Genomic DNA, 26708 nt, shown 5'->3' on the forward strand with positions numbered 1-26708 from the left:
ATGGAGAGCAATCAACAGAGAAACCTTCGCTCTTTGGCCATTGGTAAGAACGATATTTCAAAATTGAATTTGGAAAGCAGGTTTTATTTTTTGTACAGTGTAGCAGTATTATAGTATTGTGTAAAATAGAAGTCTAAGACAAATGTGTCATCCTTTACATTCTTTATTGTGAAAAACAAAATGAGGAAATATGAAAAGGTACAAGGTACAAAGGTACTTTTTTTCTGCAAATTTCATTTTACTATTTCAATCTTAATTTGATGAAACATGTACTGTTGCTCTCTCTTAAAGTCTCTTTCCTCTTGATGTCTTCTTCACCGACTGCAGGTAAGTCATTTCTGTGATACAGGAAGTAATTTAATTTTTCAGTGGAAAACATCAAGATGTTGAATGATGTCTCATGTGTCTCCTAGGTGTGCAGATCAGATTAGTTGGGTCTGGGTCTACTCTTTGTTCTGGAAGAGTTGAAATCTATCACAACAACATCTGGGGAACAGTCTGTGATGACAACTGGGACTTAAATGATGCTGCGGTGGTGTGCAGGGAGTTGGGCTGTGGTACAGTACTGAGTGCCCCTGGGTCGGCCCACTTTGGACAAGGAACTGGACACATCTGGTTGGATGATGTGGCCTGTTCAGGAAGTGAAAGGTCTATAACTGAGTGTCAGCACAATGGATTTGGGAAACATAACTGTGATCGTAGTGAGGACGCTGGTGTGGTCTGTTCAGGTGAGAACATTTTGGGGTGAAGTGTTTTGATGTATATTTTAGCTGCTCTGCCACCTTGTCATTGTGGTGTGTGGGATGTGTAAGGGCTATTCAGATACAGCACTTAAAAAGATCTGGTAACCACATCCTGCAACACGCTTTTAGAATGGAAGGGCAGAATAACAAGTGTCAAATGTTGCTTGAAACATTATTCACCGGTATTGTATATGATATATATATTCTACTATATAAATTGTTGTCTTATTTGCACTCTTACTAAGTGATGCAACAAATGTAAATTAATCATGACTTGCATCAAATGTGTCTTGACTAAATGATAAAAGAAGACAAAAAGCGTGCTATCCAACAATGGTTTGTCTTCTTTGTTCTGAAACTAGGTGTGCAGATGAGATTAGTTGGGACTGGGTCTACTCTGTTCAAGGGAAATATGTATCTTGACATTTTAACATTGTGTTTTTGTTTTTAGTGGTCCTCCCAAAGCCCAGCATCTCCATGAATCCTGCTGTGGGGGTTACTTGGGGTCACGACATCAGCATCACATGTTCGATCTCAACTCAGCATTTAGGTGGAACATTCATCCTGCAGCAGACCTCAGGCTCATTCAGAAAGACCCAAACATCAAGTACCAACTCTGCTACCTTCAACATCTTGCAAGTCAACTTTGATAACGAGGGATCGTACAAGTGTCAGTACGAGAAAAGGGTTTCAGGTCGAGACTTCAGATCCCCTCTAAGTGAATATGTCAGAGTGTCTGTAACTGGTACGGAAATAATAATTTTCCCAATCTTCTACTTGTATTAATTGTTATTAAAGGAAATAAAAATTACAAATTAAAAAGAAAGATACGCACATCAGTTCAAGGGAAATATGTATCTTGACATTTTAACATTGTGTTTTTGTTTTTAGTGGTCCTCCCAAAGCCCAGCATCTCCATGAATCCTGCTGGGGTGGTTACTTGGCGTCACGACATCAGCATCACATGTTCGATCTCAACTCAGCATTTAGGTGGAACATTCATCCTGCAGCAGACCTCAGGCTCATTCAGAAAGACCCAAACATCAAGTACCAACTCTGCTACCTTCAACATCTTGCAAGTCAACTTTGATAATGAGGGATCGTACCAGTGTCAGTACGAGAAAAGGGTTTCAGGTCGAGACTTCAGATCCCCCTTAAGTGACTCAGTCAGAATCTCTATTATTGGTAAGGACAGACAATGAATGAACATAATTAGTTATAAAAATAAATATTTATTTATATGTAGCTATTTAAATATTATTCAGTAATAAAGAATGATGCAATTTGGTCATTATTATTATTCAATAGTTAATCATTATAAATTAACCCTTTCATGCATGAATTATGATATCCTTAGTCTGGATTTTTTTCTCAAGTGATTTTATACTTCTTTAGGCATGAAAAGAAAAAATATAACTTAATTTTTTTAAAACACACATTTTTCAGAGAGTTATACACATGTCCACTCGGGTGGACTCCATGCGTTTTGACTTCTCAACTTTGCACTTATTTATTTAACAAAACAGTGAAAAAAGTATATATTATCTGAAAACTATAAAATAATATATATTTTCAATGCCTGTTCACATATATTAACATATTCCAATCCCTCAATCTAATGCAAAAGCGTGGAATAATTTTTTCAATCAAAAATTTCTATAAAAATAACATAACTTTTTCCTTGGTTTTCCAATTTCTCTTTTTCAGATGTCATTTTGCAGTATAGCCTACTGACTTGTACATCACTTCATCAAAGCTATTTTAATATGAAAATTGGCATCATAGTGACACCAACTGTTTTATACATAATGGAATGGTGTGGAAAAAATGTTTTTTTTTTAAACAAATACTTCAAGTTGCATTCTAATAACATAAATCAATTGATTTAAAACCAAAAAGTTACAGCAAAGTAAGCTTTTTCAAGCACAACACATCTGCAGTCATAGTATTTATTGAAGTCCGTGATGCATGATGTCCAATTTAGTGGACAGGTGATTAAACATAATTTCCTCCCAATGTAAAATCAATAATTGGAAATTTGAACAACTATATGACTCTTAAGATGTTAATTGATGTTGCCATATTTTTTTTACCTGCCAGAGTCTGCTATTTTTGAAGTATTTACAGGATATTCCTGAGCTACACAACTTTTCTGCTCCCTGTCGGCCATCTTGGTTTTGACTAATTGTGGCTGCTCTTACAATGGTTGGCCACTGGTTGGCAATGCATTGGATGACACACAAGAGTCCACTGTAGTGGCTGATATGCAACTAGGCGAATTACACCCATGCATATTCAAGAAAACAGCATTTGAATAGCTGTCCACTGTAGTGACCACTATGCGTGAAAGGGTTAAAATGAATTCCATTACTAGTAAACTTTCATTATTTGTTGTAAGTATATAACTCAAATAAATATGCCATTAATACACCTCACTTCCTAACTTTTGCATTGAGATTAGTATTCCATAATTATACATCTCGAATAATCTGGATTTATTTTTTATAATCCAGGAGGTTAAATTTTTTTTATCTGGTTTTCCTTTGTTTACACAGTGCCACTGCAGCAGCCCAGCATCTCCCTAACCTCTCCTGATGGAGGGATGGTCTGGACTCTTGAAGGTGTAGAGGTCACCAGGGGTTACAGCTTTGTCTTCACCTGCTCCATTAACTCCAGCTATCCCGGAGGAGTTTTGTCACTCATCTACTCAGGCTCCAACATCACAGACACCAAACCAGCAGTCAACCACTCAGCCTCCTTTCACTTCCCTGTAGCAGAGTATGAACACCGGGGCAACTACAGCTGTGTGTATGAAGTCACACTGTCTACGCAAAGATTCAGTTCTGTTGAGACAACACCGATCAGTGTCATCGTTAAATGTAAGTACCCTGTAGGATTTAGGAATTTTCTACTGATAGCTATACAGATGTGGGTTATTTTGTCCCAGATAATACAATTTACTGTATATCTTGTTTAAAGAATTAAGTGTGTGAATGACACAGTTGTTTATGTGTGAAAGCACAGTCTTAGTCACTGAAAAAGGGGTAGAGGAATACAAAATCTTATAGAGAAGGTTCTGGTCAGTCGCAACAGGAAGTAATGCAAAGTAGAGTGACATGAGCTGTTTTTGTCTGGTTTACGATCAGACATGTGGCAGCATTTTGAACCATTTGCAGAAGTTGTACGGTTAATGCCAGAAGGACAACACAGTAGTCAAGACCACAAATAAATGCAATCAATCAATCAATCAATCAATTGCATGTACAAGGAGTTGAGCAGAAGGACTTGCTTGGATAACCAGGAGTTCAGTCTTAGATATCATATGGTATCTATTTTAAGATATCAGTGAGGCTGGCTGAGATCCAAACAGTATGGTTGCCTATTAGGAACAACAGATAGAGCTGAATGTTATCAGCATATAGCACTGTCAGGAAAAATCATGTGAGTCGATAACTGGAAGCTGGAACAATGGAGGTTGAAAATACTGACAAGGGGACCAAGCACCCATCCTTTTGGTACTCCAGTTGAGAAAAAAGGATGCTACAACGGCACTTTGAATGATTGCCCTATAGGCCTCAAACTAATTAGGCGCTGTACTCCTGCTGCTTATTTCGTATAAGGTGGATACAGGCGGTCCCGCATGATGAGTACGGATGAGTTTGTGTTAGTTATAATAGAATGGCCACTCCTGTTTGGATGAAGTAGATTATTTTCATAGATGATATGCGCCTTAAAGTAAAAAGGTGAAAGTTGCACACTCAAGCTGTAAGGCATTGTTAAGTCATGTTTTGAAGGATAAACCAATCAAACGTTTTCTTTCCTAGTTCCCTTGTTACTGGCGGTCTACTTAGTAACTGCTGTGAGCCTTCTGCTGCTCCTATTGGTCTTGGTGGTGGTGGTGTGCCTGGTCCGCAGGAGAAGAATACCAGCCAAGCAGCCTCGGGCCCTCGTCCAAACCAAATGTATGTGCTCCCCAGGACACACACTCATTCTACATTTACACTTTTATCAAATGTGCTCCTATATGTATTTAAATGTTGTTCCACTGCTTGTGTTTCAGTGGCTGTCATGGTCAGGAACGATTACGAAGATGACGAGGAGGACTATGTGAATGTCGATTCAGTTGACGCCAAGGAGAAACTCACAGAGGAAGTAGGGAGAGTGAAAGAAGAGGAGAGTGATGATTTTGAGGAGCCAGAGAGTGATGGAGATCATGATTATGAGGAAGCCGGTCCTGATGTTAGTTTCATGAATGCCAAGGTCTGTTTTAGTACAGTGGAATGCAAAGAAGAACACCAACAAATGAAAGAAGAAGAAGAAGAAACCAGTGATGATGAAAATTACTATGGAAATGTAACTCAGCCATCTGGTGAACGAACTCAGAACAATTGTGGAGAACATGAGGATATTTATCAAAACTTTTGAGGTGTCCTCTGGTCAATAGTATCACAGTGGTTATCATGGAAAAAGAACTGAACTTTTGAACCCACTGCCCTCAATTTCGCCGAGTAAATGATACTTCAAAATCTTTAAGTGACAACTGCCCATTCAAATAAATTGAATAGAAACAGCCACCCTGGAATGTATTTTCACTGAAGCGGGCTGCCTCCACGTGCATGCGCTTAACCCCCTGTTACACCAAGCCTGTCTGTGCAGCACCAGACAGACTATTTTTATGCACTTGTGGATGTCTACACAAGAACCTGTAAATAAATATGCATATGTGTGTTTTTTCCATGTGTGATTGACAGTAAATTAATTCTTTCTAGATGAGTAATTGTAGTCGCATATTGCAATAAAGATTTCTAGGACACTAGTCATATTATTCATATTTGCCTACACATTTGTACGTGTTGTGTTTGTGGTACATGAGCCCCACAGTTCTAGGGAACTGTAAATGTGGGCCACAAACACCTAATACATTTTTTCAAAATCTAACGTGCTGTGCTACGTGCCTATGTGGCCATGGTAGCTCCAGCTAAGAACCAGTTTGTTGTCTACCGGAAGAATCTCTGTAGTTTATTGGTGATTTAAAACTTATCGCAAACCACAGCTCCTTATTTTCTCCTTAAACCGCCATTGAAAGCTGGGATTGTAGCCCTTACTGAAGCTTTTCTATTCAGTCTGCAACTTTTCGGTGTCTTTGTAGAAGAAGTCCATACTCAAAGATCAAATATTGATAGTTTTTGTCCATATTTAATCCATTATCAATGAAATAATGTTATTAGCTTCGATACTAAAGGTCATGTTTGTTTTCCCATCATGCTCTAGGAGAGTCTTTTAACCAATCAGATATTTGTTTATGTCTGTCTACCAATGGAAGGCTTGTCCATGAGTTTGCTTCACTGCCAATCAAATAAAGTTGGAAAATGCAAAAGTGACTGCCTCTGTTATACACAGTTTAGAAAGGCTCAGTGTTCCACATCCTCCTCACAATTATAAAATGTAATCTATTATCATTTTAGTTTCACTTCAAGTTATCGCCAATTGAAAGCTGTACGTGATATGTTTGTCAACACAATCATTCACCAACTGACCATAAAAAGAGTAGCTCGATTTATCACTTGTCGCCTTTGACTAATTAGGTCTTAGTCGTTGGCAACACTGCTGTTGGATGAACATGCTAACCGTTAGCTCATATCAAGACATATGGACAAAGACTGCAGACAAGCGATAATGTTGATGCATGTTGTAGGGACGTCCTTGCACGCATGCGTAGGAACTAGTAAGCAAACTGAAATGAACATTCCTCAAAAATGATCGAGTTGGAATCGGAATTATTTTACAAGTTCTGATTTGGAACTGGTTCTCAGTGCCCAATCCTTCAAATAACACTGCATCTACTAAGTATTAAGTACTAAGAATTTTGGTTCATGATTGTAACGAAGAATGATTGTTTTGATGATGCAAGTGGATTTCACAAGAAATAATATGCTGCAAAAGAACACACTGTGTTCTTTGTATTTTAAACAGGAGTGAAATTCAAGTGAAAGTGACTTCAGTCTGATGTTGACAGTAAATGACAAGAGATATAGGCAGAAATTTGAATTTGAATATTTTTATTGAACTGTTGTTGTTATTGAAGCTGTTAGTTTTTTTAATGACACCTAATAGTTCGGTTCTTATTGCTATAATATGTCACCCCGTGCCCCCCACCCGAACCCAAGTCCTGCCTGACGATGAAATGAGATGATAGATGTTACAAATTATTATTAATGAAACCAATAGCTAGTGTCTAATTGCTGTGTGGTTTTAGGGAAACCGGAGCACCCGGAGTAAAACCCTATATGGCAGAAGCCAGCAGATGAGAATATAGATTAGATAGAGGCAGGACTTGAGCTCTGCATTGTATTCATTCTGAACAAAAGGAAAATTGATTAGCAAAACATTTCCCCCAAAATGAAAGCTACATTTCACCTAATAGTTAATTCTACATTTTAAACCTGCAGGAAAGTGCATGAAGATGATTTTGCCCTAAAAGGATGAGAATCTAAAGATTGCACAATCATTATTTTGATGGTGTCCCCCTGCAACTCATGTCAGATGAAGATGACATGAGATGAGATGATAAATGTTACAAGTTCTTATTAATAAAACCAATAGCTAGTGTCAAACTGCTGTGTGGTTTTTGGGAAACCGGAGCACCCGGAGATAACCCTATGATGTCACACTGAGGTGGCCCTATGAACCCAAGTCCTGCCAAACATTATGGTAACAACAGAGGAGAAGATAGATGACTTGGACTTGAGGCAGGACTTGACATCTCTATTGTATTCATTTTGAAAGAAAAAAATAGAACATTTTCCTTCAAGATGAATGCTACATTTCTCCTAATACCTATTTCTAGTAAAGGGCTTTGACATGACTCTGAGAGTAGCTGAAAGGAACCTGCGGATGAGGCCATGCTTTGTTGGTGGTACAATCAAGTAATACCCGAAAAATGAGGCAATGCATTTTTCAAGTTCTGGTTCCCCTAGATACATTGACACCAGAACCATCTCTGCACAGCCCCACTTTTTGCACAGGTCCTTCATAATTACCTTGTCTAGTTTCTTAAATGTTTTTATGGAGGTGTTAAAATCTGTTCCCTCAACTTCTGCCCATGTGTTTTCAAAGATACGCTGGATGATGACCTCTATGTTACCAATCGTCCAGCTAATTTTAGCCTCGCTGAGTGTACGTGAAACCATTTTCTCAACAAAAACCCTGACAAACATCTTACGTTTTTCTTCCTGCGGGTTAACATCTATATGTTCATTTCCATCTATCTGTTCGTTAACATCTATCTGTTCGTTAACATCTATCTGTTCGTTAACATCTATCTGTTCGTTAACATCTATCTGTTCGTTTCCATCTATCTGTTCGTTTCCATCTATCTGTGTGTTTATATCTATCTGTGTGTTTCCATCTATCCGTGCGTTTCCATCTATCTGCAGGTTTCCATCTATCTGCGCCTTTTCATCTATAACAACTACAGTTGGCAAAGGGTCACTCACCTCCACGGCGGTGACCTCCAGCGACTGTGCTGGTGGCCCAGCCTCCATTAAGACCAGTGTCACCCTTCTACTGTGGCGGAGGACCTGGGTATTAACCCACCAGCCCATCAGTGCCACAAAACCCCACACTTTGGTCTTAATTGTCGCATACATGTCGTCATGTGATGGAGAAACAGACACACTCCTGCAGGTTGCCATTCTACTAATTGTTTCTGAGATGATCTCCGGTGTCATCCCATCCGTAATGTGACTGTAGAGGAGATCTGATAGTCCTTGAGTAAATACCAGCATTTTATCGCTGGAAACATTTTTAAATTTACGGAAGACATGAACCTCCTTTCCACCCTGTTGTTCACCCTCCTCTGTCATAAGCAGAGAGTTAACACTATCTATTAGTGACTTCATTGACTTTGTACTTTCAACTTTTGGGTCAAGGTTGAATCTAGTTTTAAGCTTTGTCACTATGTGATAAATTGTAGCTTTGGCAAAGCGCTTTGCAAGGAAGTTCTTCACCTTGCATCCAACACCTTTCATGGCTGGCTTGCCCTTCAGTGTGGATTCTGATTCTGGACTTGCATCTTTTGCTTCTGCCTCCTCTGAACTCTTTTCAATTATGACCTGAGCAATGTCATCTGCTGCAAAATCAATCTCCATGGAGGTTTCTTGGTGAAGCAGCTCATAGTCAGAGTCCGAAACATCATTCAAAAGAGGTTCCATAATGTCATTGACCTCCTTTCTAATCAGCTCGTGGACAGCCTTTGTTGTTGCTGTCACCAAGCTGTCGTGGGAGGAAACCTTATCCGGGGTTGGCGTTCTTACACTTCCGACTGTTGACTGAGAGCAGTCATCAGTGAATACCAATTCCTGCTTCTCTTCACTGTTCCTCTGTCTCAGTGGTCGCGGAGAGCACAACACCTTCAGCTTCCCTCCGAATGCCTGTACCATTTTACAGGCATTATTGACCATGGCGTTGAGTTTGCGTGGGGGAGTGACACGCTGATTAATAAAAGGCTCCGCCCTGCCCAGACTGCTGGAGATGGCAGAGTTTACACTATCTGCTATCTCCTGACCCATCATGACCGTGAGCCGCTTTGAGCTGTCACTCACAACATGGTCCGTTACTTCGAGAATCTCAGCGAAGCACTGAGGGAGTGTGTGTCCCAGATTAGTAACTACAAACTCCTCAGATACAATAACATTGATGCCCCTGAGAGCCATCACAAGTTCCTTTACAACTGCTGCTATAACATCTAATAGCAGGTCGGCCAACAATATCTTAGTGGCCTCCTCAGGGGTACCTGACCTTAAAAGGGTCCACTGTACCTCTGTCATATGATCAAAAAAGTTTTCTATCAGTGGACGAACCCCTTCCACTGTAAACTGTGGCAGCTCCTCTGTCAGAACTGGTACGGCTCCATTAATGGGGACAACTTCCGTATTTTGATCCATTTTGTTTGATGCGTTTTGGTTTTTCTTTTCTAAACTCCTTGTTTTTTTTAGTTTTCACAAACTGTTTGGTTAGTATGCGACCGGCTGCAAAGAAGACCAAGAATGTTTTGACCAAAGGAATTCCCTAGAATTGAAAGTCGAATGTTCAGGTGACATCATCACAACCTGAGATCAAAGGATCTTCAGAAATTAAAGGAATAATGTACCTGAAGCTCCGCCCCTCAAACCAGCCAGCTCAGAGATCAAAGGATTCTGTTCCAGAAGCTCCTCCCCTCAAATCAGTGACACAAAAAACAAAAAAAGCTGCAGCCTGGCAACAGTTGCTAAGCTGCAGCTCTTTTTTTCAGCTTAATTTTCATGGGAGTTCGATGGAAACATTAAATTAGGCCTATGAGTGTATTAACCCCAGTGATAGATATTTAAAGGTGGGGTAAGCTTGTCAAGCACAGATCCTCTTAGTGTGTTTGTCGGCAAGTCTGTGAAACATTTCGGCTCTCGAACTGCACGGCTGCTGTCCAATTTCAAATAGTCCCTAGCATTTCCGTCATGACGTCACATCCTCACGCTAAGGTGCTGGGAAGTGTAGGTACTAACATAGCACTCATAAACTTAGCTACAACATGTCAACATTCAGCTCTAGTAAACAAAAGATTATAAACAGGGAATGGATAATACTTGTGCCCGCAACAGTTCCTCCCCCTAATAAGACAACAAACAAGATATACAAAGATTGTTTCTGATTTTTCTTTCTCCCCCCTTTTCTGCTTTTATGATTCTTTTTAGATTTTGTAAACCTCCACCTAAAGCCTAAAGCCTAACGTTATCTATAAAACCGTTCGTCCCTTTCATTTAGACCCAAAACCACGAGTTGTCAACTGGGTATTACATTCAAAACTCTAACCTCCGAGGGCGCCCTTAGCTCAGTTGGTAGAGCGTCCCCCCCATGGACCTCGGCCAGCAGCGGACCCGGGTTCGATTCCAGCCCGCGGTCGTTCTCTGCATGTCACTCCCCTCTCTGCCCCATTTCAACTCTGTCTCTACACTATCAATAAAAAGCATAAAAATGCCAAAAAAGTATCTTTTGAAGACTCTAACCTCCCTCTCTTTAGTGCATTGATAAATGAAAACTCAGAAGAGACACGTATTCATGTGCCTATGGCTGTTAATAAAAAGCACTGAACTGTTGTCTGCATGATTAATAAATGTTGAAAATGTGAAGAGCTGTGAATACTTTCCGTATGAACTGTACACAACCATTTGTTTACTGGTTTTAGTAACATTCTTAAGTAATATTTAAATAGTCCAACTAACAAAATATTAATATAGCCTATACTGAAATAGGCCACACTATTTGGCTCGGGGTTAGGGTCAGCAAGAAGCTTTTGAGAGGTACATGGTTATGTAACAATCAAATAACCCTACAGATTATAACCAAGGGACACATTATTGGCTGATCTTGTGGTCACATGATGTCATTATCTAGAATCAAACCTTTTTTTAGGGTAGGGGAGAACGGGGTAATCTGAGCCACTTTTTACATTTGTTCCCCTCTAAGCAAGCTAAAATGATTTATCACTCAAATTTACACATTTCCCATTAATTCAGGATGTTTCCTAGAAATGGGCATTAGCAGAATTTTTTCAAGACGACCACATATCTGCTGTCAGTAAATATGCTGTGAAATTCTAATTTGCAGTGTGAGTTTATCTCTATGCTGTGAAAAAAATTATAATCTGGTGGTGTTATTCTGCCCATTAAAGCTAGGGTATGTGATTTCTGATTGGTCAAAGTTAGAATGAGCTGACACTTTGACTAATCAGAGCGAGGCTCCGATTCTCTGTTCTTATTGGCTATTGGGACTGTCCATTCACTTTGGCACGACTTTGTGGAGCGGTTGAGGTATTTGAGGCATTTTCTCCCCAAATCATCCACCCCAGCTTTAATGCCCCCCTTCTCACACACACGTAGAGGTACAATGTGCCTCATGTCAGCAAAGTGGCAGAAAGATACGAGTCCCGTCCATACAGTAGATAATAAATGCAGTTTATTCTCTGTGGCATCTGAAAGTACAGTAGTCACCAAACTCTTCTTATTATTGTGCAAATTTTGCATGCTTTGTGAAAAAAAGTCTTTAGAAAAAAATACTTCCTTTACAGACTACTGTTTTTGTTGTTCTCTTTTCTGTTAAAAGGGTTTCTGCTGCGGTGTACTTCATGTTTCTTGAAATTGATGTAGCCCTTCCTTTTACCATGTATGGTTGTCGAGTAGCTGTTTGGAAGCCGACTGCCTCTCTGAAACCCTTCTGTAAAAAGTACGGGTCCCTCTGTTTGTCGATATGTAAAGGCCTTTCAGCAACATGTGCTGCTCTTCATCCATACAGGCCAGACAAGAACATTGCTCTTGGATAATTCTACAAAATTGCAGATTACATTCAATTATATCGTTCTTTCTTCATGACTTAAAGGGACACTGTGTAATGTGACATCATCAAGCAAGTTCTAGAATGCAACACTCCCTGGGTAACCCCAACCCTTTCGAATAATAACAGAAGCTACAGTGGCCTTCAAGGACAAGAACAATTCTAAATTCTAAACAATGCACCTGATGACATTCCAACCAACATGGATTCCTCCATAAGACTTGCCTGCTCAATGTACAAAATGTAATATTAATATTTGTAATTCTCCGCTCAGGAGGATAATTCAGATTATTGGCAGAGGTGATTTTACACCAGTGAGGACATATTTATGAATGAGGATATTGATTTTAGCTAATGAATTACTTAAAATGTTACACAGTGTCCCTGTGTGCATTTTTCCTTGCGTTCTGCAAACTCTACTCACTGTGTTTCTTCAACTGTAACTTACCATGTTAGACCTTAGTCATCATCTGATAGTTCTAGATCCATGTGAACAGTATAAACAGGAAGTGCAAATAGCACATGCAGCATAACCTTCTATGGTGCAGTTTACCCATCTGCTCTATGGCATCTTCCTCTTACCACCAGCCATACCATGATAGAGAGGGGATAAATATTTTGGCATGTTTAAAAGATAGCTTTACCCACAATAGGAAGTGCAGGGCTGTACGCTTATTTTTTTAGGTGGTAGCACTGGTGCTAGCAAGCAAAAAAATTCAGTAGCACAAAAATAAATTCAGTAGCACACAAAGTATGATCGAAAACTTGCATAACCTTAACCCATGCATTTCGCTCTAATTACCTTTTAGCCTGTCATCTTGGTCTCATTTGAAATTCTCAATTAATATCATATCCTAGTGTGTGCAGTAATAATTGTAGAAAAATTAATAGGGGTGCACTGATTGCAATTTAGACAAAACAATCTAACCTGCCAATTGTAATTTTTTGCTCATTCAGAATTATTTCTCCCCATAAAATTAATATCTATATATTTTCTGTATATATACATATCATTATTATATTCATAATAATTTTTTTTGTTAAATGTCCTTCTGTTAATTAAAACCAAACTTTAAAACATTAAACATAGCCTATTAAATAAATAAGTAGGCCTATGCATATTGGTAAAAAGTGAATGTGTTGGGAGTAGTTCTTCAGTGGCTTATCAGTTATTTCAAACTTTGTTTAAAAAGACTACTGTTGACTGCTCTCTGCAGCTGAAGCAGTTGATTTTCAAGCTAGCGCACTGCAGGGCTGTGAAGCGCTAACTTCTTGTTCTTACCGGTTTCAAAATAAAAGTCAACTCACGTTTGGCTAGTAACAGGCTTTTAATGTGAAGGCGCACAGGAAATGTTCTGTTTGCACACGCGCTAACTTAACTGTGTGCCGTCTCTTTCCGGTTATTACCGTTGGTGAAGTGTATTAATCGCCGCACAAGCATAGGTCCCGGGCACACATCTTTCACCAGCCAAAGTGGAGGGTGGACTCAATAAATGACTTGCCTAAGACTACATTTACCCGAATTTGGAGAGTGTTAATGTAGAGCCCTCTAAGCAGTGTTGTGCAGCACTCCTCTGTGTCTCAGACGGACAGCATCTGCTCATTAGCAAGCTGTCGCACTCGTGCGAGTGGAATGGTATTCATCATCGCACGTGATCAATTTCAGTAGCAAATACGATCAAAACTGTCGCACTGTACAGCCCTGAAGTGAGTACCCGCTGCTGCGTCTATGCTCTCTGTCTGTCCTACCATCTAGTGCTTTATTTTACAAATATCCTAATTCTGATCATTCATAATAACCTTGAAAAATATAGTCTACACACAAGTTTCTTCTTTCCTTGACAAATATGCACACGCACACACATACATGGGGGGGGGGGGGGGGGTAACTTTGGCACAACACGGGAACCTCATTAGCACTAAATTATTGAATGTAATTTTCAAAATCAACAGTTAGATCCTTGTCCTGAATTATGTTTTAAAAGAGAGAAAAGTGTGTTTTTTGTATAACATATGATGCAAATGAAAGGTTGATAATTTTTTGAGTTTTGACTTCAAAAGAGTTATGGATCGAACACGAATCCCCTCAGGAGAAACAAGGATTTCGGGCCTGTGTGTCTTTTGGTCATTCAAATTTAGTTTCATTAAAAATTCGACTCAATTCTCACTTCTGCCTCACTAATGTATTAATGTATAGTGGTGTGTTTACCTGCACAGCCCCCCCCCCCCCCCAGGCTGTATTTGCTTTGTTTTGGTTCAATTTGTTACGTCAGGACGTTTCTAGGCGTCAATCAATTGTTTTGAGTTTCGTTGGTTGTTTTTCATTTTACATTTTTATATCCTGGCACTTTATTTGTATGCACTTTGTGTCTCCTCAGGCTTGTGTACATACTGTTGTGTTTTGTGTCCATTTTTGTCTTGTTTTGTTGTGTGTTTTTAACCACTACTCATGCTGTAAACAAATTTGCCCTCGTGGGACATTTAATAAAAACCTTGAACCTTGATCAATTGGGCAGTGCACGTGGAGTGTTGTACCCTCAACAAGTATAGCAGCGTAAGGGTGCTCAGGCGTCGTCGTCCCCCAAATGTAAATCTGAAACAAATGTTCTTAGCTTTTGTTTTTTAGAAAACGAAAATGACAAATGAACTGTTCTGTCAGAGGCCTATCATTAATGGGGGGAAAACGTTTAAAAAAAGAGATACTTCCTTTCTGAATATTGGAGCAGGAACCTGCATGGGTGGTTTGACTCATACATTTCTCTTAAGTTGTAAGAGACAAAGAGCAAGTGGCTTTGTGGTTATAAAAAAAAGGTTGTGTGGTAAAGATGCTAGGCTTTTCAACAAATTCAAAGAGGTCAGGCCAGAAAAGCCTCTCACTTATTACCTTTACAGAAGAGTATTAGGGTCAGCAGAGAAAAAAGGAGAGGAGAAAGTTTTTATTTTTTCACTATGCGCTTTGATAATGAAGTTGAAATGTCCAGAATAAAGACAAAATACAATGAGGAGAAAAGAAGTCAAAATACAGTGACTGTAACAATTATCAGTACAAAGTTAACTTGTATGTATATCGGTATTTGTAGTGGTCTGATTCTATTTAATTTGTATTGTTCAGAATAGTTTTTACCTCAATTTCCCACAGAAAGCACTTGCATTTTGTTTGAAAAGTGCTCTATAGATAAAGACTATTTCTGAAAAAGGTGTTCCCCAATAAATAATAGAAGGAATTATTTACTGATTTCCTTACAGCCTCTGGAACCACTAAGTAGAATGGGCCACAACTTAACTTTGATACCAACACGTCAATTGGATTAATAACACATAAAGAGGTGTAAGAAACAAACAAGCAAGCAAGAATTTTAAAAAATGCCAGAAAGAGGAAGTGTTTCAGGAAGGACAAGCAGGGTGAAGCATGTCTGTGCAGAGCTATTTTAAGTTAAGTTTTCTGTCTCATGCTGTCACTGATAAATGAGACAGAGAAGCCGTTGGATCGGCCATGGAGAGCAATCAACAGAGAAACCTTCGCTCTTTGGCCATTGGTAAGAACGATATTTCAAAATTGAATTTGGAAAGCATGTTTTACTTTTTGTACAGTGTAGCAGTATTATAGTATTGTGTCAAAAGGATGTCCTTCACACTCTTTATTGTGAAAAACAACACAAGGGAATCTGCAAATTCCATTTTACTTAATTTGATGTAACATGTTCTGTTGCTCTCTCCTAAAGTCTCATTCCTCTTGATGTCTTCTTCACCGACTGCGGGTAAGTCATTTCTGGGATACATGATGTCATTTCATTTTTCAGTGGAAAATATCAAGATGTTGAATGATGTCTTGTGTCTATCAGGTGTGCGGATCAGATTAGTTGGGTCTGGGTCTACTCGTTGTTCTGGAAGAGTTGAAATCAACTACGACGGTACCTGGGGAACAGTCTGTGATGACAGCTGGGACTTAAATGATGCTGCGGTGGTGTGCAGGGAGTTGGGCTGTGGTACAGCAGTGAGTGCCCCTGGGTCGGCCCACTTTGGACAAGGAACTGATCCAATCTGGCTAGATGATGTGGCCTGTTCAGGAAGTGAATGGTTTCTAACTGAGTGTCAACACACAGGATTTGGGACACATAACTGTGGTCATGGTGAGGACGCTGGTGTGGTCTGTTCAGGTGAGAAAAGCTAGGGTGGAATTATGTACATATTGTAGCTGCTCTGCCACCTTGTCATTGTGACTTGTGTATGTGTATAAGAGCTGTTTTAGATGCAGCACTGAAAAACAGCTGGTAACCACATCCTGCGCAACAAGCTTTTAGAATCAAAGGGCAGAATAACAAGCGTGAATTGTTGCTTAACCATTCACCAGTAATGTACATAGGATGTTTATCAAGTGTTCAATCTACTATGAAAAGCTTGATCCTATTACTATTCCTATTGAGTGACGCAACAAATGTCAATTAATCATGACTTCCATCAAATGTATCTTGAGTACAAAAAAAATATTTCTATCCAGCAATGGTTTGTCTTCTGTGTTCTGAAATTAGGTGTGCAGATCAGATTAGTTGGGTCTGGGTCTACTCTGTGCTCTGGAAGAGTTGAAATCTATCACAACAACATCTGGGGAACAGTCTGTGATGACGGCTGGGGCTCAAATGATGCTGCGGTGGTGTGCTGGGAGTTGGGCTGTGGTACGGTACTGAGTGCCCCTGGGTCGGCCCACTTTGGACAAGGAACTGGAGAAATCTGGTTGGATAATGTGGGCTGTAGAGGAAGTGAAAGATATCTAACTGAGTGTCAGCACAATGGATTTGGGACACATGACTGTGGACACAGTGAGGACGCTGGTGTGGTCTGTTCAGGTGAGAATATCTTTGAATCATTTTGTTGATGTATTTTGTAATAATAATACTCACAATAACAGCCTGACTGACATCTAAGGGGCAAAAGATGCAAAGTTGAGTCTAGTACACCAGGAGGCAGCACATTTTACATACTTACAACATCTGGGACGTCTCCTTTAAAAGCTACATCAACTACTCACCCCTGTATGGAGCCAGTTCTCGCAAAAAGTATTTAAAACAGTTTTTTATATCTTTATTGTTTATTGCACTAACTCAGGCCACCTGACGAAAATGAGCTTAAAAGCTCTAGACTACAGCTCTCTTTACCAACTGGAGGGAGGCCCTTCATATGGAAAGGCTAAATAACCAAATGTAAATAAAGTATGAAAGGACATAACACACACCAAAAAATGTTTTAAATGCATCAGAAAAGTGCAGGCACACACCTACAACTGCATATATGTAAACAACAAAGCATCTGCATTAAAATGTGTAAAAAAAAAAATTGTATATCAAAGTGGAATTAGATTATAGAATGAGGTCGACCTTAACAATGTTATAATAACCATGTAAATTGTAAAACAAGCCCAGCTTAAAAGAGGGGCTGCGCTTAGACCGCATTGTGAGGGCTAGATTGTGCACTGGGCAAATCTTAAAGATATCCTATTATACTACTTTTCTGGTCTTAATTTCTTGTTAAAAACTGTTATAGAGCAACCTGACACGAATCACATCACAAAAAACTATGTAGATTTTCGGGACACTCTTCCTCTTACCCTAGCGAGCACAGCAGTCTCTCTCTACATACTGCTTTGAGCTTCTCCGCCTCTCCCCCCCCTGCTGCAAACCCCACTCCGTTGTGATTGGTTACCTTCCTTCCAGCAGCAGGAGATTTTCAGGAAGGTGGGGGCATGCAGCCGGAGCTTGCCTGAGCAGCATTACCATACATGGAAACATCCGGGGACGTGACTCAAACTACCCAGAAATTTGAACAAGTTATTTCTCGACCGGCTGCCATAGTGTTTAGTGCTCTGCATAGCCACCCCAGACGGTCAGCAGGGAATACGTCGAAATGCATGTACGTAATTATTTGATACGCTAGTATGGTTAAACATGACTATAAATCATTATAACAACGTTTATAGGTCATAAAAGTCGAAAAGTATCATAGGTCCTCTTTAAGGATATGGTAACTCCAAAACGTAAAACAGTCCCAGGACAACGTTCGCTTTGATTAACTCTGCAGAAACACCACAACGTCCACAGGTTATCAGTCGATAATTACAAAGTGCAAAGCACGTCTAGTCAGTAAGAATGTCCCCGTTGGCACGAGTATTTCCAGGCAACATAAAGTAGCAATTAGCTTAAGGTGCGGAGGGCACGTCAGCCCTGGCTGTTAGCTATGAACAGATGCAGGATAAAAAAAAGCACTTAAGGCCAGGACACACCGGCACGATAATCGCCGTCGTAGACTTGGGAGGGGGCGGGGACACGAATCTGTTCGGTGTGTGCCGTGAAATCGGTTGTCGTAGATGTCGTCGGGCTTCTTGGCGGCGGGCAGTCTTTCAGTTGGAGCAATTTCATTTGTGGAGGGCTAGCGAATCAGTGAAGCCCGGAAGTGAGGCGGGTAGCACAAACAGCTAACAACAGTTAGCCATCTTTTTAATGTGTTTGTTTGTTTCGTTCAGCGAGTACTCGCATGCATCAACCCTTGTTGACTGCTCGACACCATGCTCGACACTCTCTGCTAAAAATGGTGCTCTTTATGGTCCATAAATATAAATACGTATTTCTATCTATGTTTATGGTCTAGAGAGCCGTCCCATCATTTCCGGCTTCCGTATTTTTTCGGGCCTCAATACAGATTAGCAATTTTGGTCACTTCCTTATTGGATGCTGGTAAAAATCGCAGAGGTTGGGGCGTGTACGTGACTCGAGGTCCGTAACTTTGGCCTGTAGCTTAGCATTGCTAACCATAAATGTGGCATAGGATTCTTCTAGGGCCTGTAATTGCTCATCTTGTTGGCTGGCGTTTGACTCAAGGGAGGCAATTATCTGGACGTGCTCTGACACTGTAGCTTGGACAAGGTAAAATGTTGCCTCAAGCGAAGCAACTGTAGCCCTGAGATCAACTTTGAAACTCAGTTTTGAAACTCAGTTTTGAATTCAGCGAGGCTGGTCTTTCGATGTTTCTCGAGGATGGAAACCATATCCGCAGGTGACATGCTGGCTTTGTTACTATAGCGCTGCTAGCTTCGCCCGCGTTGGCTTTAACATTCGGATTTTTTGGCTTGTTTGTTCGTCTAGGATGCCATTATACTGTATGACTGTGTATGTTACACAATATAACCGCTGTCCACTTGACTGATAAACTGAACAAAATAATAAGGCCTGAAACGGTGAAATGAACAAAGATAGGTGAGCGAGACTCGGGTTGCGTGCTACTCCATTCTCCTCATACCGAAAGTCTGAAAGTTTTATTTTTTAATGAAAAAAATACAGTTGCTAAAATGTCTGAACCTGAAAAAATACTATCTGAATGTGAAAACATAAAATATACAACTGGAACAAGTAAGACCTCAAAAATAAAAAAATATATTTTAAAGTAAATATAGCTACAGTCCGTGAAAAGGCAGAAAGGCAGATGAAGGAAATAGGTCCAAAGGTCCTTAATACAATCATATGAAAAAGTTTGGGAACCCCTCTCAGCCGGCATTATAATTGACTCTGCTTTCACAAAAAAAAGATAAAAGTGGTATGTCTTTAATTTACCAGGAACAGCTAAGTACTGGGATGTTTTCCAAACAAAGATTTTTTGAAAAGCAGTATTTGGTTGTATGAAATAAAATAAAATGTGAAAAACTGTCCGTGCAAAAATTTAGGAACCCTTGTGGTTTTGTTTTAATGCCTGTAACAGCATGTAAAACTGATGACTTTAAACACAAAGTTAGTTGGATTATGTTGTTAAGCCTTGAACCTCATAGAAATGTCTGTTTAATCATGAGAAAAGGTATTTTTGGTGCCTAAATGCAAGTTGCACTTCTCTTTGACTCTCTGCTGAAGTTAGACAGAATGGGATCATCAAAGCAGTTCCCAAAAGATCTGAAAAACAAAGATTATTCATTGTCATGGTTTAGGGGAAGGCTACAAGAAGCTTTCCCAAAGGTTTCAATTGTCAATTTCGACTGTAAGGAACGTTGTCAGGGAATGGAAGGACACAGGCACAGTGGCAGTTAAACCCAGGCATGGCAGACCAAGAAAAAAACAGGAGCGCATAGGTGGAGGATTGTGAGAATGGTTGCACACAACCCACAGATCACCTCCAAAGACCTGCAAGAACATCTGGCTGCAGATTGTGTATCTGTACATCGTTCAACAATTCAGCGCAATTTGCACCAAAACATCTGTATGGCCGGTTGATGAGAAGGAAGCCCTTTCTGCGCCCACGCCACAGATACAGTTGCATGGAGTATGCAAAAGCTCATTTAGACAAGCCAGATTCATATTGGAAGAAAATGCTTTGGACTGATGAGACAAAAATTAAGTTATTTGGTCTTTATAAAAAGCGCTTTGCATGGCGAAAAAAGAAAACTGCATTCCAAGAAAAACACCTGCTACCTACTGTCATACCTGCAAACTCGTCGCTTTTCGGCGAAAATCGCCGTTTAGAATCAAAATATATGACCCACGTGAATCGTATAGATCCGAAGAGTTTTTGTTTTTGGGAGGGGGGGGGGGGTAGCGGCAGCTGCCAGAGAAGTCAGCCAGCGCTTCCCAGACTGGACTGTGTGGGCGAGTTACCGTAGTGTGAGACAAGGGAATATCGTTATCTTGGCAATAAAACATCTTTGGTAGACGTCATGAGTATTGTCCAATCAGCGTTAAGATCGGGCACAAGCATCACTGCTGCCGCTGTGTGTTCAGACTTTAGAATTGGCTAAAAGTCTCAATCAAAGCCCTTTTGATAATAAAAAATTAGAGGCTTTGATTAAACACTGTCAATGCTTCAGAGGTTAATGTAACAGCCTACTGAAACAGAAACTATACGGAGGGACGCAGCTCACTGTAGCCTACAGTCCCTTTATTTAGTCGCGCTGTCAGTTTGCCGACATGGCTCTCTGTTAGACTCGAGACATAGAAAAAGATCGCGGAAGCCGTTCCCGTAGACAAAGTTAACGGGCAGGATATCCCCGACTGATTTCATCCATCAAACCACAGAGTTTTTTCTGAGCGGCGTCTCACTCGCTCACTGGGTCTCCCGGGTCCCGGTGATTTTCACCGTCACAGCGATCGACTCGCTGCTTTGCTGGGGCGGAGACTTTGTGTGAAGGTGATTTAACATCACGGTCGTAGACGAATGTTATAACTTTATGCTGCATAGTTTGCACTGCACTGTTGACCCACACAGGACTCTTGAAGCTGACAGTTTAATGAGCGCAGTGTCTGCAGTGCGCTCACAATCAGAGCCGACCGACAGGCCCCCCCCCCCCCCAATTTATTTTTATTTTTATTTTTTAGTTTGTGTGTTTGATATTAACATCATATTATTATATCATACAAAAAAATGAATACAATGTTTTGATCTAGATAGCCTAGTTAATAGCCCAATAATTTAATCAGTTCATCTGGGAGGTAATCCAAGTTTAACTGATCACGTCACGTTCACGTCCAGTGTGTATTGAGTATATTTAAAAACATTTGGAAATGGGGCTCAGATGCCCATGCACTGTATAACCTATTTCAGCCTCGTCTGTGGAAAAAAAGATGGCTGGACAACAGAGTTCTTCTGCTTCATTCCTCTCACTGCATTTAAATGTATTCATTATATTACAGAGAAATATGTCCCATAAAAGAAAAAGAGCACCAAGCCCAACCCAGAGGACCCTGCATAATATTTTATTTTAAATGAACATTTTAATGGAAAATCCAAGAAGCTTCTAATTCATCCGACCCAGTGTCTCCAAATTATTTGTTCACACAAAATTCCTCAGATTTAGCCTCTTAATTTCCCTCTCAAAGTGCACCAGAATCATGCATTTCACTTTAAAAAGTTTAAAAAAAATCTCCCGGGGGGGCATACCCCCGGACCCCCCTAGGAGGGTCAGGATCTCAGCTGGCTATTATTTTCACCCAGCTGGACATTGGAGGCAATAGTGGAGAACTCTGGTTGTGTGAATGATATTTAACAATAGCCAATCGTTTGGACAGCGAAAAACACCCGACCCCCCTAGAAGGGACGGGTGTTTGTCACCTTTTTCACCTCCTATGAGTTTGCAGGTCTGTACTGTCAAATTTGGTCATGCTATGGCCACTTCAGGGACTGGGGCCCTGGTTAAAGTCGATAGTTGGATGATTTCAACCCAGTTTTAATAGATTATTCAGGATAATGTTCAAGCATCAGTCACAAAGTTGAAGTTGCGCAGGGGTTGGATATTCCAACAAGACAATGACCCTTAACACAGTTCAAATTCCTGCAGAGGGAAAAGTACAATGTTCTGATATGGCCGTTGCAGTCCAATGACTTGAATATCATCGAAAATCTATGGGATGATTTGAAGCGGGCTTTCCATGCTCGGCAGCCATCACATTTAACTGAACTGGATCGCTTTAGTATGTAAGAATGTTCAAAATACCTACATCCAGAATCCAGACACTCATCACAGGCTACCGGAGGCGTCTAGAGGCTGTTATTTTTGCAAAAGGAGGCTCAACTAAGTACTGATGTAATTTTTCTTTTGGGGTGCCCAAATTTATGCACCAGTCACATTTTGTTATGATGCCTATTGCATATTTTCTATTATTCCAATAAACAAAATGACACTGCTGAATTGCTTCTGTTTCCCTAAGGTATGTCATATATGAAAAGGAATTTGCTTCTTTGAAATCCCAGCTAATGATGAACAAAAATCCCCAAAATTAGAAGGGGGTCCCAAACTTTTTCATATGACTGTATATATCATTTATTCAAAATTAATTTCAGAATTTAATTTAAATTATATTTAAACTGGATATTTCACCTCTAAACATCTTATCATTCTGGATACATTGTTGTATTTTTCAAAGTACAATATCAAAACTTAAACTTTCAGTTTCAACAATTTTTTTTCTTCGAATTAACAAACCTTTTGGCCAGAATCAGCTCCATACCCTCGTAGGCTTGAAAAGTTGCTCTGAAATATTGAGCAGTAAAAAAATCTAGCACTAACAAGGGTCAAGTTTATCATCGACGTAAGAAAGAAGAAGCTGGAAAGCATAATAAACCTCAAGAAAAGAGAATGTTGTGAACATGCGCCGCAAACAACTGTAATGGGAGATTTTTTGCAGGTGGATTTCATATTAAAAACAAAGGGAAATAACACTCCAAAAATCTTAAAATGTATTAAATAAATACAGATCTGAATACTGTGACTTAACCTGTTTATTGTGTTCATGGTGAAAATTGTTCTTCAGGAAACATCCCAAAGCCTAGTATCTCAATGGATCCTGCTGGTGAAGTGACCTTGGGTCAGGACATCAGAATCACATGTTCAGCTCAGCATTTAGGTGTAACATTCATCCTGCAGCAGACCTCAGGCTCATTCAGGAAAACCCAAACATCAAGGACCAACTCTGCTACCTTCAACATCTTGCAAGTCAACTTTGATAACGAAGGATCGTACCAGTGTCAGTATGAGAAAAGTGTTTCCGGTCGATACTTCACATCCCCCTTAAGTGACTCAGTCAGAATCTCTATTATTGGTAAGGACAGACAATGAATGAACATAATTAGTTGTAAAAATGAATATTTATTTATATGTAGCTATTTAAATATTATTCAGTAATAAAGAATGATGCAATTTGGTAATTATTATTATTCAATAGTTAATCATTATAAATTATAATGAATTCCATTACTAGTAAACTTTCATTATTTGTTGTAAGTATATAACTCAAATAAATATGCCATTAAGACACCTCACTTCCTAACTTTTGCATTGAGATTAGTATTCCATAATTATACATCTCGAATAATCTGGATTTATTTTTTATAATCCAGGAGGTTACATTTTTTTTATCTGGTTTTCCTTTGTTTACACAGTGCCACTGCAGCAGCCCAGCATCTCCCTAACCTCTCCTGATGGAGGGCTGTTCTGGACTCTTGAAGGTGCAGAGGTCACCAGGGGTTACAGCTTTGTCTTCACCTGCTCCATTAACTCCAGCTTTCCTGGAGGAGTTTTCTCACTCATCTACTCAGGCTCCAACATCACAGACACCAAACCAGCAGTCAACCACTCAGCCTCCTTTCACTTCCCTGTAGCAGAGTATGAACACCGGGGCAACTACAGCTGTGTGTATGAAGTCACACTGTCTACACAAAGATTCAGTTCTGTTGAGACAACACCGATCAGTGTCATCGTTAAATGTAAGTACCCTGTAGGATTTAGGAATTTTCTACTGATAGCTATACAGATGTGGGTTATTTTGTCCCAGATAATACAATTTAGTGTATATCTTGTTTAAAGAATTAAGTGTGTGAATGACACAGTTGTTTATGTGTGAAAGCACAGTCTTAGTCACTGAAAAAGGGGTAGAGGAATACAAAATCTTATAGAGAAGGTTCTGGTCAGTCGCAACAGGAAGTAATGCAAAGTAGAGTGACATGAGCTGTTTTTGTCTTGTTTACGATCAGACATGTGGCAGCATTTTGAACCATTTGCAGAAGTTGTACGGTTAATGCCAGAAGGACAACACAGTAGTCAAGACCACAAATAAATGCAATCAATCAATCAATCAATCAATTGCATGTACAAGGAGTTGAGCAGAAGGACTTGCTTGGATAACCAGGAGTTCAGTCTTAGATATCATATGGTATCTATTTTAAGATATCAGTGAGGCTGGCTGAGATCCAAACAGTATGGTTGCCTATTAGGAACAACAGATAGAGCTGAATGTTATCAGCATATAGCACTGTCAGGAAAAATCATGTGAGTCGATAACTGGAAGCTGGAACAATGGAGGTTGAAAATACTGACAAGGGGACCAAGCACCCATCCTTTTGGTACTCCAGTTGAGAAAAAAGGATGCTACAACGCCACTTTGAATGATTGCCTTATAGGCCTCAAACTAATTAGGCGCTGTACTCCTGCTGCTTATTTCGTATAAGGTGGATACAGGCGGTCCCGCATGATGAGTACGGATGAGTTTGTATTAGTTATAATAGAATGGCCACTCCTGTTTGGATGAAGTAGATTATTTTCATAGATGATCTGAGCCTTAAAGTAAAAAGGTGAAAGTTGCACACTCAAGCTGTAAGGCATTGTTAAGTCATGTTTTGAAGGATAAACCAATCAAACGTTTTCTTTCCTAGTTCCCTTGTTACTGGCGGTCTCCTTAGTAACTGCTGGGAGCCTTCTGCTGCTCCTATTGGTCTTGGTGGTGGTGGTGTGCCTGGTCCGCAGGAGAAGAATACCAGCCAAGCAACCTCGGGCCATCGTCCAAACCAAATGTATGTGCTCCCCAGGACACACACTTTGCTCATTCTACATTTACACTTTTATCAAATGTGCTCCTATATGTATTTAAATGTTGTTCCACTGCTTGTGTTTCAGTGGCTGTCATGGTCAGGAACGATTACGAAGATGACGAGGAGGACTATGTGAATGTCGATTCAGTTGACACCAAGGAGAAACTCACAGAGGAAGTAGGGAGAGTGAAAGAAGAGGAGAGTGATGATTATGAGGAGCCAGAGAGTGATGGAGATCATGATTATGAGGAAGCCGGTCCTGATGTTAGTTTCATGAATGCCAAGGTCTGTTTTAGAACAGTGGAATGCAAAGAAGAACAACAACAAATGGAAGAAGAAGAAGAAGAAGAAAAAGAAGAAGAAACCAGTGATGATGAAAATGACTATGAAAATGTAACTCAGCCATCTGGTGAACAAACTTTGAACAATTGTGGAGAACATGAGGATATTTATCAAAACTTTTGAGGTGTCCTCTGGTCAATAGTATCACAGTGGTTATCATGGAAAGAGAACTGAACTTTTGAACCCACTGCCATCAATTTCGCCGAGTAAATGATACTTCAAAATCTTTAAGTGACAACTGCCCATTCAAATAAATTGAATAGAAACAGCCACCCTGGAATGTATTTTCACTGAAGCAGGCTGCCTCCACGTGCATGCGCTTAACCCCCTGCTACACCAAGCCTGTCTGTGCAGCAGCAGACAGAGTATTTTTATGCACTTGTGGATGTCTACACAAGAACCTGTAAATAAATATGCATATGTGTGTTTTTTCCATGTGTGGTTGACAGTAAATTAATTCTTTCTAGATGAGTAATTGTAGTCGCATATTGCAATAAAGATTTCTAGGACACTAGTAAGCATATTATTCATATTTGTCTAGACATGAGCCCCACAGTTCTAGGGAACTGTAAATGTGGGCCACAAACACCTAATTAATTTTTTCAAAATCTAACGTGCTGTGCTACGTGCCGTTGCGCACTGCCTATGTGGCCATGGTAGCTCCAGCTGAGAACCAGTGTGTGGTCTACCAGAGGAATCTCTGTAGTTCATTGGTGATTTTATTGGTTATTAAAATATTTTCTCCTTAAACCGCCATTGAAAGCTGGGATTGTAGCCCTTACTGAAGCTTTTCTATTCAGTCTGCAACTTTTCGGTGTCTTTGTAGAAGAAGTCCATAGTCAAAGATCAAATATTGATAGTTTTTGTCCATATTTAATCCATTATCAATGAAATAATGTTATTAGCTTCGATACTAAAGGTCATGTTTGT

General features: G+C 39.9%; 1 protein-coding gene across 1 annotated transcript; it reads left to right on the forward strand.

The window, feature by feature from the left end:
- On the forward strand, positions 1-26708 carry LOC307263456 (scavenger receptor cysteine-rich domain-containing protein DMBT1-like; the record flags this gene model as incomplete). Its single annotated transcript, XM_080044603.1, has 13 exons — positions 1-43; positions 414-728; positions 1195-1488; positions 1635-1928; positions 3299-3521; positions 4820-4974; positions 15830-15865; positions 15950-16264; positions 16637-16951; positions 23384-23671; positions 24012-24335; positions 25281-25418; positions 25522-26708. 13 exons carry the CDS (start codon positions 1-3, stop codon positions 25899-25901), a joined length of 3120 nt encoding a protein of 1039 aa, XP_079900729.1. The 3' UTR covers positions 25902-26708.

Source organism: Ammodytes marinus (genome assembly GCF_949987685.1).
Source record: "Ammodytes marinus genome assembly, chromosome: 16".
Classification (NCBI taxonomy): Eukaryota; Metazoa; Chordata; class Actinopteri; order Uranoscopiformes; family Ammodytidae; genus Ammodytes; species Ammodytes marinus.